This window comes from Ambystoma mexicanum, chromosome 2p (assembly GCF_040938575.1).
Source record: "Ambystoma mexicanum isolate Mex_15411 chromosome 2p, UKY_AmexF1_1, whole genome shotgun sequence".
NCBI classification, from domain to species: Eukaryota; Metazoa; Chordata; class Amphibia; order Caudata; family Ambystomatidae; genus Ambystoma; species Ambystoma mexicanum.
This window is the reverse complement of record NC_090923.1, coordinates 1,055,294,232-1,055,309,863: the sequence shown is the minus strand read 5'-3', so window position 1 is coordinate 1,055,309,863 and position 15,632 is coordinate 1,055,294,232. Positions and strand designations below refer to the sequence as shown.

The window sequence follows — 15,632 nt, the reverse complement described above, 5'->3', positions numbered from 1 at the left end:
AATGCATTAGATGCTTTTTTTTAAGATGCTTTTTTTTTTAGATGGTATGGTATTAGATGCTTTGGCTGTCGATGGAATGACTATAAACCATGTGAAATATCTTCACCAAGGACCTGGAATATTTCCACTATTGATAAGAACTGTAAACACATTGCACACTCTATAGAAACATGATTTGTGGGAAGCCAGGCAAACATGATGGCACTGGGAGACTGTGGACTCACTTGGAAAACAATAATCAAACAGAATTGCATACTCACCAGAAAACGAGTAACAAGGGACAGTGTTTATGGTTGAGGAAGAAGATTATGATGGTGCAAGAGCAGTCAGAATGCATCTTCAAGAAATGAGAAGAACCTCAAGAACCATGTCTCATATTGCCTCCTCCATGCAGCATAGCAATGTTATAACTTAGTGAGCCGGGCACCCACGGTGGCAAGTCTGGCAGCACATTTTTACAGACTAGTACTCCCAAACAATCCATCATCAAGACTGCTTTCGTCAAGTGTACACATTACCACAGATAACATCCCTGGTGCATTTCTATTATGAGAAGACAGACAAAATATTGTCAGTTCAATTCCTGCAATATTCCTTGGTGGACACCAAAGGATGCTGGCTGTTTGTCAAAGCTGTTTGTCCAAAGTTTCAAGTACTCAGTCACATATATTTATTCATGTTTGCACTGCATGATCAGCAAGGAAAAAATATTTAGTGACAATCAGGGACTGGCTCCTTAACCTACACAAGCTCAACTACCATATTGTGAAAGGTTCACCAGGAAGCAGCTCTTTCAATGTTGCACATCTTGGCAGTATTCAAAGCTACGGTTTTGACATAGCTCAAACCAAAAAAGGGCTCACTGTTGGTTTTGTTGTTGGGCGTGCAATGGTAGATTGTAACCACTAATGTGTGCCCTGGTTTGTGCATTGCCTGAACCACATAGCACAGGACATTCTGAAAAAAGACACAGAGGTTGCCAATGTAATGATCCTATGTTAATTGGCAGTCATTTCAGCTATTCAGTCAAAGCCTGGCAAATTAACTGTGAATGATCTTCTCCAGCTCAGCCGCACAACGGAGGTTTTAGAACTTTTTCAACGTTGCTACCCAGGCTATCAGCAATGATAACACAACTCTCAGGGATGTAATCCTCTTTATTTATTTATTTATTTATTTATTTAGATTTATATAGCGCGCAAGCAGCCCACGGGCATTGAGGCGCTGTTACTTGTGAGAGCTTAGTTACAGAGGTACAGGAATGGTAGCAGTTGTTGGTACATTATAAGTATTACAGACATAATACAATACTTACAGCTTCTGCGATTGGTCATTACATTCCAGCTTATGCAGTGGGTCAAAATGTATAGTATTCATGCTGATGTGAGGGACCTTATGTGAAGAGGATGGTTTTCATAGCTTTACGGAAGGCGATGAGGGAGGCCTCACCTCGGATAGTGGGAGGTAGGGCATTCCAGTGTGTGGGTGCAAGATATGGGAAGCTGGAACCCCCCGCTCTGGCTCTTTTTACTAGTGGCACATAGAGCATGTTGGTATAGGGTGATCTGGTTGGCCTTGTGGAGGAGACAGGGTGGATCCTTTCGGAGAGGTAAGCGGGAGCAGTGAGGTGAATGCACTTGTGGGTCAGTGTAAGAGCTTTGAAGACAATTCTTTCCTTAATTGGGAGCCAGTGGGCTAGTTTTCTGGCCTCCGAGATGTGTTCTCTTTTAGCAATGCCTTGGGCTGCACGGAGAGCACTGTTCTGTATGACTTGTAACCTTTCCAGATTTTTGTTGGAGGTTCCTAGGAAGAGTATGTTGCAGTAGTCTAGCCTGGAGCCAGTGATGGCTCTGGCTATGTTTGTGCAGTTCTCTTTGGAGAGAAAGGGCCTGACTGCGTTGATTAGTTTAGCGTGATATGCAGCTGAGGAGGCTATTGCATTGACTTGTCTCTCCATGGATAGGTTGGAATCCAAATAGACTCCAAGGGTTTTGACTGAGTCAGAGACAGGTATTTTGATGGTGTCGATGGTGAAGTGACTGAATTGGGAGTCTAGATTTCTTAGTGTGTCGGTGGAGCCTACCAGGAGGAGTTCAGTCTTATCGGAATTGAGGCATAGTCCATTGTCTGCCATCCAGGCTTGAATGGTGTTGTAGAGGTTGTTAAGGGTCAAGGAGTCAGTGTCGTAGTTGCCAGTGAGGGTAAGGAGGATCTGGGTATCGTCAGCATAGTTAGTGTATGAGATACCCATAGCGTCGAGGATGAGGAAGAGGGGCCGTGTGAAGATGTTGTACAGGGTGGGAGAAAGGCAGGAGCCTTGGGGCACACCGCAGAGTATGAAGGAGGGTGAGGCGGAGGCTAGGTCAGAGAATACTTGCATGGTTCTGTCTTGTAGGAAGGAAGTGATCCATGCAGTGGCGTCAGGGGAGAACTTGGCAGTGGAGGAGAGGTGGTGGCAAAGGACGTCGTGATCAACAAGATCGAAAGCCGCGGATAAGTCAAGAAGTAGGAGAAGTGTTGGTTTGCCCATGTCTCTGGCATCGTCCATCTGGTTTTTCAGGTCAAGTAAGGCGGTTTCCGTCCCGTGTCTGGGGCGGAAGCCAGATTGACGGCGTCCCAGGAGTTTGTTCTCTTCAATGAAGTGCTGGACCTGCAGGTAGGCTGCTTTGTCCAATATTTTGAGGAGGAAAGGGACAGTGGTGATAGGTCTGTAGTTGTTAGGGGATGTTGGGTCAAGAGTTGGTTTTTTTAAGAGAGGGCGGACCCAGGCTTCCTTGAGGGAAGCGGGGACTTTCCCTGTGGCAAAGGACGCATTGACAAAGGCTGTCAGGAAGGGAGCAAGCGCTTCAGTACAGTCCTTGATGATGGTGGCTGGGCATGCATCCCCTTTACAGTTAGAGGGTTTGATATTCCTCATTATGTTGATGATATCTTTTTCCTGTATGGGTTTGAAGGAAAAAGGTTGGGGGGGGTCCGAGGCTGGTGGTGGGACAGGGATGTGTGTATTAGGTAGGGCTAGTTTGGTAGCCAGTATTTTGCTTTGGAGAGTCTTCAATTTGGTCTGCATGGCCGTTTGTATTTCGTCGCACCAGGCTTTGTCTTTGGTGAAGTTCTGGGGGGCGAGGGTGGGTGTCTCCAGCTCCCTGAAGATGGCGAAGATTTCTTTTGAGCTAGATTGGGCTTCTGAGATTCTGGATTCAAAGGATTTGGACTTTGCTAAGGTGATTGCCTTTTTGTATATGGTGGAGCGGGTTTTAAAGATCAGCTTATCTTCGTCGGAGTGGGATGTTTGCCATTGCGTAAGTGCAGCCTTTTTCTCATTGCGGAGTATGAGAAGGTCCGGGGTGAACCAGGAGTTAGAGTGGGTAGTTGGTTTGGATTTCCGGGGTTTGAGTGGTGCAATGGAGTTGATAGCTGCTTTGATGGCAACATCATAGGCTGTTGCGAGGGTTTCTGGGTCTGTGGAAAAAGGTGGTCTGAAGGCTGGGCCTTGGAGGAAGGGCAGTATCCTTTCCTTAGTGAGCTGACGGGAGCTTCTTGCGAGGCAAGGAGGCAGGGGTTGTGGTGCGGGAGTGGAGGGGCTGGTGGTAGGGATGCTAAAAGTGATGATGTGGTGGTCGGACCAGGGGGTGGGAGAGTTTCCAGTGATGATGAGTGGGCAGTTATGCTGTGCAATCCAGTCGAGAGTTCTGCCCTGGGTGTGAGTTGGGCAGAAGATGGTGTTATTGTATCCTAGTGCCCTGAGGGCTGAGTCAAGGGATTTGGCTGCTGAGTCCTTGCTGTCCAGGGGGCCTAGGTTGACGTCCCCAAGGAGAATGGCTTTTGTGTGTTTTTTGAGGTTGTCGGAGAGGAGGTGGGTGAGAGAGGCTTGAAAGTCTCCTGTTGGGCCTGGAGGGCGGTAGACAGTGTGAATGGTAATGGTACAATGGGGAGAGATGTTGATTTTGATTTGGAGGTAGTCGCTGTTGTTGTGTAGGGATTTCTCTACATTTCTAATCGAGAGGGCGTCTTTGGCAATGATTGCTACACCTCCCCCTTTAGAGAGTCGATCCTGCCTAGTGATGGAATACCCAGAGGGCAGTGCAAGGGAGAGCGCGGGGCCGGAGGCCTCGTGAAGCCAGGTTTCTGAGATCATGAGTAGATCAAGGTCATGGGTGGTGATGAGGTCATGGATGTCCAGAGCATGGGCATTGATTGACCTAGCGTTGATCATGGCGCATTTGAGATGGGGTTCTGTAACGGCTAGGGGGGGGGTCCACGGGGAGAGTGGGTGCAAGGGTGGGCGTGGTTACACCTGGGGTGGTAGAAGAGTTGCACAGTGCTGATTTTCCCGTGGTGGTGGACACATGTGGAATCACATTTGGCACAATAGCATTCAAGGTGGGGTCAGAAGAATTGCATATCACAGATTTTGCATTGGGGACATCATTTACGGTAGTGGTGGGCACATGTGGAATAACATTTGGCACAATAGCATTCAAGGTGGGGTCAGAGGAATTGCATATCACAGATTTTGCACTGGGGACCTCATTTACGGTAGTGGTGGACACATGTGGAATCACATTTGGCATAATAGCATTCAAGGTGGGGGCAGAAGAATTGCATATCACAGATTTTGCACTGGGGACCTCATTTTCGGTAGTGGTGGACACATGTGGAATCACATTAGGCATAATAGCATTCAAGGTGGGGGCAGAAGAATTGCATATCACAGATTTTGCACTGGGGACCTCATTTTCGGTAGTGGTGGACACATGTGGGATCACATTTGATATAGAATGAATATAATTTGGAATGGGGTGAGCTGATTCATTGACAACTATATTGTGGGTAGCTATAGTGGCTGTGAGCTTGGCAGTTGGGCGGATGATCCTGGCCCTGTTTGCACCTATAGTGGGGGGCATAGTACGGGAGCATAGACGTTCATTTCGGGTGCTAGTGGGGGTGGGCTGGGTGCTGAGGGTGGACTCTAGCGTGCGGGCACGCAGTCTGAGGCACCTAATGGCAGGGCCTGGGTGGCAGCTGGCAAACGGGCACCTAGGCAGAGTGGCCATTTTTGAGAGGTGAGTCTCGTGCTTATAAGCAACGGGATAGTAGGCAAGGTTAATTATGCTCAGCTCAGTACAGAGCGACAGGGGTTATAGAATGGCACTTAGTCAGCAATGGTGGTGGCAATGACGAATCAGAGTTCAACATGAGGACATTTTGCGTTTGAATGTTCCTGTTAATCTTGCATAGTAGAGCCCAGAGGCTTACCGTAGTGTTGGAGGCCCATCATTGGAGAGGTTACAGTTCCTGCGGTAGAATGGTGCATTTGTTCATTTGTTCATTTGTTCAAAGACCAGGTTGAGAACCTAAGGCAGGACATTATGAAAAATAGGATTTTGAAGCTCTGGGTCTGGTCAACGACACCCACCAATACTTAGAAACAAATGCCAGGAGCAACACAGATGTAGTTGGATCGGGTGAGTGCTCGGTGCTACAGTTTTAAACCCATGCTACAGATTTTGATAGCCTGCTTCTTTTCATAAGGTGGCGTGCCAAAATACAAGACCTAGATCCTGGACTGAATTGTGGCACATGAGAGGTCTCACCTGCAAGTTCCCACGATAGGAGCTCAAGACAGCCCTTTTCTTTCACCTCCATGCATAGCAGTCTCTGAGGCACCTCCCTCTCCACCCCTAAAAAGAAACTCCCAAGACAGTGAAAACCAGTAGCCTCTCCAGCGTCTCCTCCATCTGTTACCAGTGAGAAAAGTACAAGTCTGCCTTCCTCTATCGGAGCTTTACAAGTTTAGTCCGAAGCAGAGAACCCTATTTGGAAAAGCTTACCCAGATAAGGATTAAAGACACAGCCAACAGAGCAATTGTCAATATAAAGAAGGCCAGCAGAGGAGAGGCTTGAGCAGTATCTCACAAATATTGAGCTGTGGACCATACTTAATGAGTCTCTGCTTTATTGGCCCAGCAAACCCGAGTACGAGTAACCGCCAACACTAAGCAAGCTGGCAATCAAGTAACTAGTGTTTCCTGCTGTCAGGGTGAACTATGAATGTGTTTTTACTCAGAAGCAGCCAGCATCGGCGACAACAGAACAAGTCTGTTAACCAAAGATGTAGGAATCCTAAATATGTGAATGGTGAATCAGTTCTACCTTCCCTGCAAATATATTGTTGCAGGTGAGGGCCGGGAGGATAGCTAAGGGGCAATGCACTCACCTTGGAAGCAAGACGACGCCAGGCAACACGTGTGATCCCCGGGACACAAGCTTAGAAACGTCTGGGTATTAAGAGCGTTATAAATAACCAATTACAATTACAGGGGTTTAAAATTTGAAGCATGCACATCTGAGAGACTTTGAACATGTACCTGAGGCTGCTGACATGACCACAACGCAGAGGGTGACACCATCCTGTATGTATGCTACTGGGGGGTCAGCTGATTTTTCCCAGATGTGGGTTATTCCTTCCCTAAACATCATAGTTACATTAAGATCATTTGATATTTTAGGATGTGCACAAGAATACGTAAATGTGCCCTAATCCTACACATCACGAGAAGACCAGCCAACTGAGGCTGGGTATATGTCCTTTTTCAACAGGAAGATTTCAGACGCTGCAATCATGTACTTTACTTTGAACAGTTATATTGTACATTTCAATCATTTTACCGGATGTTTGTATACTTCATGTTTTTATTGCGCAAACCACTTTACAACAAGGTAAGTGTTTCACACAATGTACTCAGTGACTTTCTGCAAAAATGGAGTACTCACCTCACAGATGGGAAATGTCAGCCAATCAGAGCTATAGAAGAAGAGACCAACAGGCATCAGTCCTACAGCCCAGCAGACCATTTGATTAAGGCCCTATGTCACCCACACATTTAACACCACCCACCTTGACAGTGTCACACTGGTCTCTTGGCTCCAGTAAGCCAAATAACATAACATAGCAAATGGCTCACAAGGGTGCAATCACGTTTTAAAAAGAAAATATGATGCATTTCATACTGAGAGTAAATTTAGAACAAAATACTAACACTTTTTGACGTCCCTATTGTGGTGATAGTTCAATGCCCAACTGTTGACCTTATTACTGTAGCGTAGAAGAAAGTCCAAAGTTCATGACAAACGTGAGGATCACAGCAGACCTGGGCACTCCACGCTGGTAGGTTGGAAGAAGTTGGTGCTATGATGTTTGGACAGAGCAGGTCAGGCTGCGATGGAAAAGACATGTGTGAGGTTAATATGCTGCTGGATGTAACGTTTAATAAGACATATAAAGATATCTGAGAATGAAACATGTAATGTTGAATGGAGGCGATGGGCCTCATTAATACCACCAGGAAACCGGCAAATGAAATCACTGTTACGGGCACCTGGTCTGCCGGAATTACCAGCAGATCACAAGTGCAGATAAGGACGGTGAATCCCCGTTCCCTAGGACTCCATGGGGGATTTGCCAGTATTATCGGGTAATACCGTCTATTGCTGTTGGTGGGGTGGCGGAATGACCTTCAGCTCTTGGCTGGAGGTAATTGCAGCCACCCCACCGCCAAAATTGGACTTTAACAGTGCATTAACCTGCCAGTAAATGTAATTAACGGGACGTTTTTACTGCACCGGCAAACTCCTAATGAGGCCCTATGACTAAGATTTGAGATAAATAAAAGACGTGCAATACAGTTCTGGTTTGGACACATATGGGTCCCTTTTCACCCCGACGGAACAGGTGTAGGACCTGCTGAGTATAGTAAAAAAAAAAAACTAAGTATAAGAAAAGGTGGAGATGCGTTGCAGAGGGAGTTGTGGTTGTACAAGGATACGTGGAGGTAAGAGCTCAACATGACAAACTTGCAACACAAATTCTATGTGTACCTCACAGGTAGTGCCTAGAAACATTGAAAGTAGAATTGTGCAAGCGTGTCCTGGTTCCTTTAACAGTCTCAGCGTGCATGAATTCATTGAATCCAACTTGAAAGCTCTAACTATCCTTTGTGGGTCTCAGTGGCTAACAGAATGTTTCCCCTTCTTTTGCAGTGGAATCTTGTGTGCGATCGACGGCAGATGAGACAAGTGGCCCAGACCATCTACATGGCGGGGGTGCTACTGGGAGCTGTCATCTTTGGAGGCCTCGCAGACAGGTGACTGCCAGAGAACATTGAAACAAAAATGGGTTTGAGCCAAGTTGGTAGCACTTGCATGATATCCTTGAGATGAACAGTAGAGATCTTTTTTGTTAATTAATGTTTGTAATTAACCTCCTCGGTTGGCCAAACATTAACGTTTTACCGGGAAACATATAATCGGCACACAATCTTCTGCACTATTTGTATTAGTACATTTTGAGAGCAGGCAATGCTTAGAAGAACAATTGAGGAACACGGTGTTTGTCACTGCTCTGCTTTCCAAATAAAAACTGAAGCAGCCGTAGTTTCTTTAATTCTAAAAAATAAACCTGCACCTCCGTCCTTCTACATGGCACATCCATGACAGTGCAGTTCATCCCTGCCCTGCAGCAGAATATATTTGTCCAGTAGACAGACAGCAACTCCCTTAGTGCACCTCATGTCTGTCATGCAGCCCACCCTGCCATTCAAGTCAAGAAAAAAAGACATCTGTGGAAATTATTCTGAATCCTGCCCTAGAACACTCTCAACTTTGCCAGTAGTGGGGTTCATAACCATTTACACCAATGTGCCGCAGTCTTTCCATTCAGAGCCCTCTCCTACTCCAGCAAGACAACCGATAAACAACTCTGCCAGTGCACCTCAGTTCTACTCTGAAGTGTCCTCCTGTATTTTCAGTACATAGACTCACACACACATCTCTGCCAGGACACCAAAAATCTGACACACAGCACCCCTTATATTCCAGTGTAGGGATCTAGTCATAGCTTTGCACAAATAATACACATCATGTCTACGGATGCTCTCCTAATGCATCTCAGTCTTGACCTGCAGCCTCCTGGATTTCCAGCACTTGGGCTCATGGTCCAACCCGCTCTGCCAGCAAACCAGAGTGGTAGCCTGCAGCTTCCCCTACTATGCCATCTCTGTAGAAGCATTGTGCTAGTGACCTGAGGTTTCTATGATAAGCCAGGCTGCACCAGATAACACACTGCTTTCTGTTATCCTTCTGCTCCTAGGTACGGGCGGCGGGCACTGCTGACCTGGTCCTACTCTCAGATGGCCCTGGCTGGCACGTGCGTGGCATTCCTGCCCTCCTTCGTCAGCTACTGCTTCTTCCGCTTCCTGTGTGGCATGGCTTTTTCTGGGATCATTCTGAACACCATCTCCCTGCGTGAGTTCCTTGCCAGTTGTTAGCAGTGCTGTCTGCCGGCAACGTATGAATTGGGATGAAGCCGTGGCAGCCCCCAAATCTAGAACCCGCTTTGCAGGCATGCCACTGGTTCAGGGCTCTCCCTCTAGAGTAGGGTTGAATGTGAGAAACACAATTCTGAAAGACAAATTGATATTTTAAGATTCTAGACATTTTCGAACATTTAACTCTTACTATCTCGTCAAGTAGGCATCCAATCACACTTTGCAATGCTCATTTATTGTATTCATTGGATGGTTTTTGGTAGGTGTACATATTGCTATTAAATCATTTCAAAGCTTCCAGAAGAACTGGCTACAAACGGGAGCCAGTTAGAATACAAATAGGATCCGGTGAAAATTTGACCTCCAAAGATCTCTTGCATTGGGAGCGAATTGCTGAGATACAGATTCCTCTTGCTGAGGAGGCGGACCCAGTCCACAAAAAACAGGCAGGCATCGGCATGGCATCTTAGACCTCTGAAACTAACAACGATGATGGTGGGATCCACTGTACATTCAACCTTCAAGAAGATGCCTGTGCAGTAGAGGGGATAGAAAAGCCTTCTAGATAGAGAGGCCACCATATCATGCGTTTGCTGGGCATGATCCAGTAGGTCTCGTCAGTCTTAGATTTCAGATGGCCTAGCCAGTGTCCAGGGTGATGAAGATGGCACCAGATTATGGTGCTTCTCAAACGATAGGCCCGCGGTATCGTGGAGTGTGCAGAACACAATGGAATTTCATAAAGTCTCCTTGTCAGGGCAGGTAGAACAGTGCTCCAAATCGATGCCCTTTGTATGTGTAAAGTTTAGCCTTCAAATGGTATCTTGTTGAACTGATCGTGAGAAGTCTGTGGGGGGAGGCTGGCTTAAGGCGAGAGGTTACGTGGTATTATTGAAAGACTAATCAGTAGTAGGCAGGCATTTGGCCTTACAATCCCTTATCTACAAGAAACAAATAGCTTCATTACAAGTTTGTCGGTGTAGTAAGAAAGTGGTTGTAATTACGTTACCAACATTTTTTTGTCAGTAACAGCATTACCGCTATTTTTACTGCACCACGGAATTCTGAGAAGTGGAGGATTTGCCTCCAAGAACATGCTGGTGGTAAATCATCCTCTATAAGGTAAAAATGGGGATTAACACTGCCCTTCCTCATAATCCTGTGATAAGACCACACGACTAACTGGCGGTAACAGTAAATTCAAATGATTTACTGTTGAATTACCACCAAACACACAATGAGGCCAGAAATCCTGAATGTACCTCCATGAATGTACCTCCATGTGGACTGATCTATTGAGGCTAAAATTATAGTGTATGAGAACTCAATACTTCCGACCATACTAAACACATTAGAAGTGTTTCCCAGCAACCAACCCGCATGGTTGCGAAAACTGGAGGGGAACATTTTGCGGTCTCTTCTAAACCTCCCAAAAGGGGTACTGGTGGCAGCCATTAGGTGTGAACTGGGTCTGCCTTCTTTAACAACCCTGTGGCATATAGCAGCCTGCACATTCTGGGATACGATCCACTACGGCCTTGTGGGGGGGCTCATTATTGGCGCGGTCCACCTACATGCTTTGAGATTCACCAAGAGTGTTTGGTTTAAGGACCTGGAAAATTCTGTAAAGCGTTACCTAGAGTTAATTGGGGTATTCAATCTGCCTGAAACATGGTTGCATTTTAACCTGGCGAAAATACAGGTGAGGTCCCTTAATTTCTAGGCTGGTGAAGATTTAGATTATTTAGTGGGCAGACGGAAATATGCACCATTTTCAAATCAAGCTTTTTCAATATCGAGGCCTAAGACATATCTATTAAAATGATGACTTCCAGCTCTGACCAGATTCATTTTATCTCTTCGCCTGCAATTCCTTCCGGTTCTAGAAAATACAGGGGCCTGGGTGGGTGTCTTGTCCCAAAAGTGTAGAATCAGCTCAGCACCTACTCAGGCATTGTGAGGTATTGGGTGAGGTCTATGGTTTGTATTGGTCTCCTCTGATGAATCTGGAGCATCATATTTGGGGACGAGTCATTGGTGATCACGGCGGCAGCTTTCCATGTTTGACACTCATTTGTTCATAAACATGCGCTTCCGGGTCAAACCTGACAGTGCAGTTTGTATCTAGGAATGAAAATAATTGTATTGCTTACAGTCTACCTTGCTGACAATGGTTTTCAATGGTTTTGATGAGTGTAATATTTTATGTAATGTATTTAATGTATTAAATTTTGTAATGTAGTTTTTATATTTGAGTGTAAAATTTTACAATCGATCCAATAAAGTCCTTAAAAAAGAGCAGTGAGGTTGGAGAATGGGCAAGTGTGGAAAATGAGCAGGTTAGTCAAAGTGCAATTAAGAAATGTTTGTATTGTTGTAAGTGGGGTTAGAGTTAATGTTGGGACACTTACAATAAATTAAAGGAACCAAAGAAAAGAAGAACACTTCTTTAAAGGAACAAGATGTGTTTTATAATTTGTAACTGGGGGTTTATCTACTTCATGGCAACCTGTGAATGTTGTGCTGAGAACGAGAGCCATGTTCTATGAAGGAAGCAGGCGAAGTGGTTGGCGCTGGCGGAGAGGTTGCCTGGAGCGGGGGCTCTAGGCAACCTGTGAATGTTGTGCTGAGAACGAGAGCCATGTTCTATGAAGGAAGCGGGCGAAGTGGTTGGCGCTGGCGGAGAGGTTGCCTGGAGCGGGGGCTCTAGGCAACCTGTGAATGTTGTGCTGAGAACGAGAGCCATGTTCTATGAAGGAAGCGGGCGAAGTGGTTGGCGCTGGCGGAGAGGTTGCCTGGAGCGGGGGCTCTAGGCAACCTGTGAATGTTATGCTGAGAACTAGAGCCATGTTCTATGAAGGAAGCAGGCGAAGTGGTTGGCGCTGGCGGAGAGGTTGCCTGGAGCGGGGGCTCTAGGCAACCTGTGAATGTTGTGCTGAGAACGAGAGCCATGTTCTATGAAGGGAGCGGGCGAAGTGGTTGGCGCTGGCGGAGAGGTTGCCTGGAGCGGGGGCTCTAGGCAACCTGTGGATGTTGTGCTGAGAACGAGAGCCATGTTCTATGAAGGAAGCGGGCGAAGTGGTTGGCGCTGGCGGAGAGGTTGCCTGGAGCGGGGGCTCTAGGCAACCTGTGGATGTTGTGCTGAGAACGAGAGCCATGTTCTATGAAGGGAGCAGGCGAAGTGGTTGGAGCTGGCGGAGAGGTTGCCTGAAGCGGGGGCTCTAGGCAACCTTTGAATGTTGTGCTGAGAACTAGAGCCATGTTCTATGAAGGAAGCGGGCGAAGTGGTTGGCGCTGGCGGAGAGGTTGCCTGGAGCGGGGGCTCTAGGCAACCTGTGAATGTTGTGCTGAGAACGAGAGCCATGTTCTATGAAGGAAGCGGGAGAAGTGGTTGGCGCTGGCGGAGAGGTTGCCTGGAGCGGGGGCTCTAGGCAACCTGTGAATGTTATGCTGAGAACGAGAGCCATGTTCTATGAAGGAAGCGGGAGAAGTGGTTGGAGCTGGCGGAGAGGTTGCCGGGAGCGGGGGCTCTAGGCAACCTGTGAATGTTGTACTGAGAACGAGAGCCATGTTCTTTGAAGGAAGCGGGAGAAGTGGTTGGAGCTGGCAGAGAGGTTGCCTGGAGCGGGGGCTCTAGGCAACCTTTGAATGTTGTGCTGAGAACTAGAGCCATGTTCTATGAAGGAAGCGGGCGAAGTGGTTGGCGCTGGCGGAGAGGTTGCCTGGAGCGGGGGCTCTAGGCAACCTGTGAATGTTGTACTGAGAACGAGAGCCATGTTCTATGAAGGAAGCGGGCGAAGTGGTTGGAGCTGGCGGAGAGGTTGCCGGGAGCGGGGGCTCTAGGCAACCTGTGAATGTTGTGCTGAGAACGAGAGCCATGTTCTATGAAGGAAGCGGGAGAAGTGGTTGGAGCTGGTGGAGAGGTTGCCTGGAGCGGGGGCTCTAGGCAACCTGTGAATGTTGTGCTGAGAACGAGAGCCATGTTCTATGAAGGAAGCGGGCGAAGTGGTTGGAGCTGGCGGAGAGGTTGCCTGGAGCGGGGGCTCTATATTTATACTTAATACCGCTTTCAAGCGACTATTACTACTACTATGTGTCCTGGATAAATGGTATCGACATAACAGTTTCCTTGCAACACATGTGAAAGATGCCATGGGTAGACCAGATCGCCAAACCATTTACTTACCGGAATTCCCCACGTTTTGTTGCCCCAGAGATCAGGTGTAGTCCTTTTGGATATTCAAGCTGATGCAAACATGTTTGAGATGATCCTTGCAAGCCTTAAAAAGTCTAGACATAGACGATTTAAGGGTTAAATACACGCTCTCAGGGAACAGAGGCCTGGCCAGAAAGAAGTGACCCAATTATGCATTTAGGAAGTTCAAGGGGGAGACCTGTGAGAGTGAAAGCCTTGTCTGGAACAATCAAAAACATTCCGTTTTTCAAGACTGCTAATTGGGGTCCAACAGAAACACCTTTTTGTATGCTGTGGACGTGCATACCTGCAAATTAGAACAACCTTTGTCACATCTTCCAAATCTGAAAATTCATCTTCATATTAAGTTGAAAGTCACCTACAATATGGAAGAGGCCATACCCATCCTACAATAACTGACAAAAGGAAAATGGACACTTGATAGGGAAGTCTTCCTCCCAGAGGGGGGCAATTCACTCCTACTCCCCAACTTTTCAATACTTCCTTCCTCATTACTTTGCATGGACATGTCTGCTTAACCGCTATAGATGCGCAATCACTCGCTCTGTCATCACTACCACACCACCCCTTGCACTCCCAGACCTCACAAAGCATCCCATGGTTGTGGGGTATAAGCATTTCCCATATTGTATATTTGTGGATACGTATTAATTTATGGTCGAACATTTCAACCATCTACAGAGCTGCCACTCTTCTCTGAAAGATATCTGAAGCATATCTCTGAAAGGTCACTGGGGCCACCACTCTTCTCTGAAAGATATCTGAGGCATATCTCTGAAAGGTCACTGGGGCCACCTTGGCTCTCAACAGATGCTCACTGTGACTGTTTGAGGACTGTAAATTGCTCAATGTGTAGCACTTCAGAACGCTACCCGCCACCCACCTTGCAGGTGGATATTCCTATTTTAGCACCCAGGGTTTTGCCCACCCACCATAGGTGATGAAGAAGCGCTTCGAGTTCCCCATTATGCCAAGTAAAATGTCAATGACCTGATGAAGGATTGGGGAGGAATACTGGGAGGTTGATGTCTTGGTTAATGTGAAAGACAGAGGCAATCGTTGGCATGCAAGTGAAATGCATGCACAAACCCATGTTAGATTTATGAAAATGAACAAAGGGAAGATCAGTGCACAGCTTTTGGACCTCACCACTACCAGAAAGATGGTCTTCCTTGTAATAAGGCTCATACCTGACAAAGCCATGGCTTGCAGTACCTTAACCATCAGGGCTAACAGGGCCAAGTTTAGATCCCAGGAGGATACGGAATGTGCAAAAGCTTTAAAGGTCAATTAAAATGTCTTTTATCAAAAACATTTGACAGTGATCTGATCCTTGGAAAGACGCAATAAATGTTAAGGGAGAGAGGTTTTCGCAGAACTGGGCCTAACCTAAATAGGGGACCCTCACCATAGTGTAGTAAAACCCCTACTTAGATGGAGACAGGACTGGCCCACAGGTGAGACTGCACTTCAAAAAACTGGGGAATGGAGCTATGGACATACACAAGCTTCACCTTGCTCCCTCTAGCTTTCTTTACTTTGGTAGCCATTACGACTTTTGTGGTATCTGTGTGGTAAATCCACCCAGATACCACCAAACTGTATTACTGTTACTCCACTTGGTCTGGTGGTATTACCGCTGTATTACAAGTGGCAGTGTAAGTCCCCATTTCTTTTTAGTCCATACGACTCAACAGGGTATTTTTGGAGGAATTACCGCAATGGTCATTCCACTGTGTTAATTCCACTGAAAATGGGCAGAAAGCCTGCAGATTTATTCCCAGCTCATAGCTGGAGGGGAATCCTCCAACTTTCGACTACCTCACAGTTGGCCAGTGCAGTAATGCAGCAGTATATGGTAATACTGCCGCATTTAACCCACAACGCAAAACTCATATGGAGGTCCTTTATATTTTCACCAACTTCAGATGCCTAGTCTTTTTTTGAGGTGTAGAGAGGCTTCTGACCCCACCTGTCTTCCTCCCTCAGATCCTCCAGCCCATCCCCCAAATACATAATTCAATCTCTTGCTGAGATTGACAAGCTGCTTCACTTGGAGGACATAGAGCTGCTCCAGCATCACAAGGAGG

The 15,632-nt window shown here is 46.7% G+C and overlaps 1 protein-coding gene across 1 annotated transcript in view; it reads left to right on the top strand.

The window, feature by feature from the left end:
- The window catches only part of LOC138567099 (solute carrier family 22 member 20-like), a 198,138-nt gene that overhangs the window by 108,753 nt on the left and 73,753 nt on the right, over positions 1-15,632 (top strand). The window contains exons 3-4 of the mRNA XM_069644970.1: positions 8,041-8,144; positions 9,149-9,303. Of these exons, the coding sequence (XP_069501071.1) occupies positions 8,041-8,144; positions 9,149-9,303 (259 nt within the window). The remainder of the gene's footprint in view (positions 1-8,040; positions 8,145-9,148; positions 9,304-15,632) is intronic.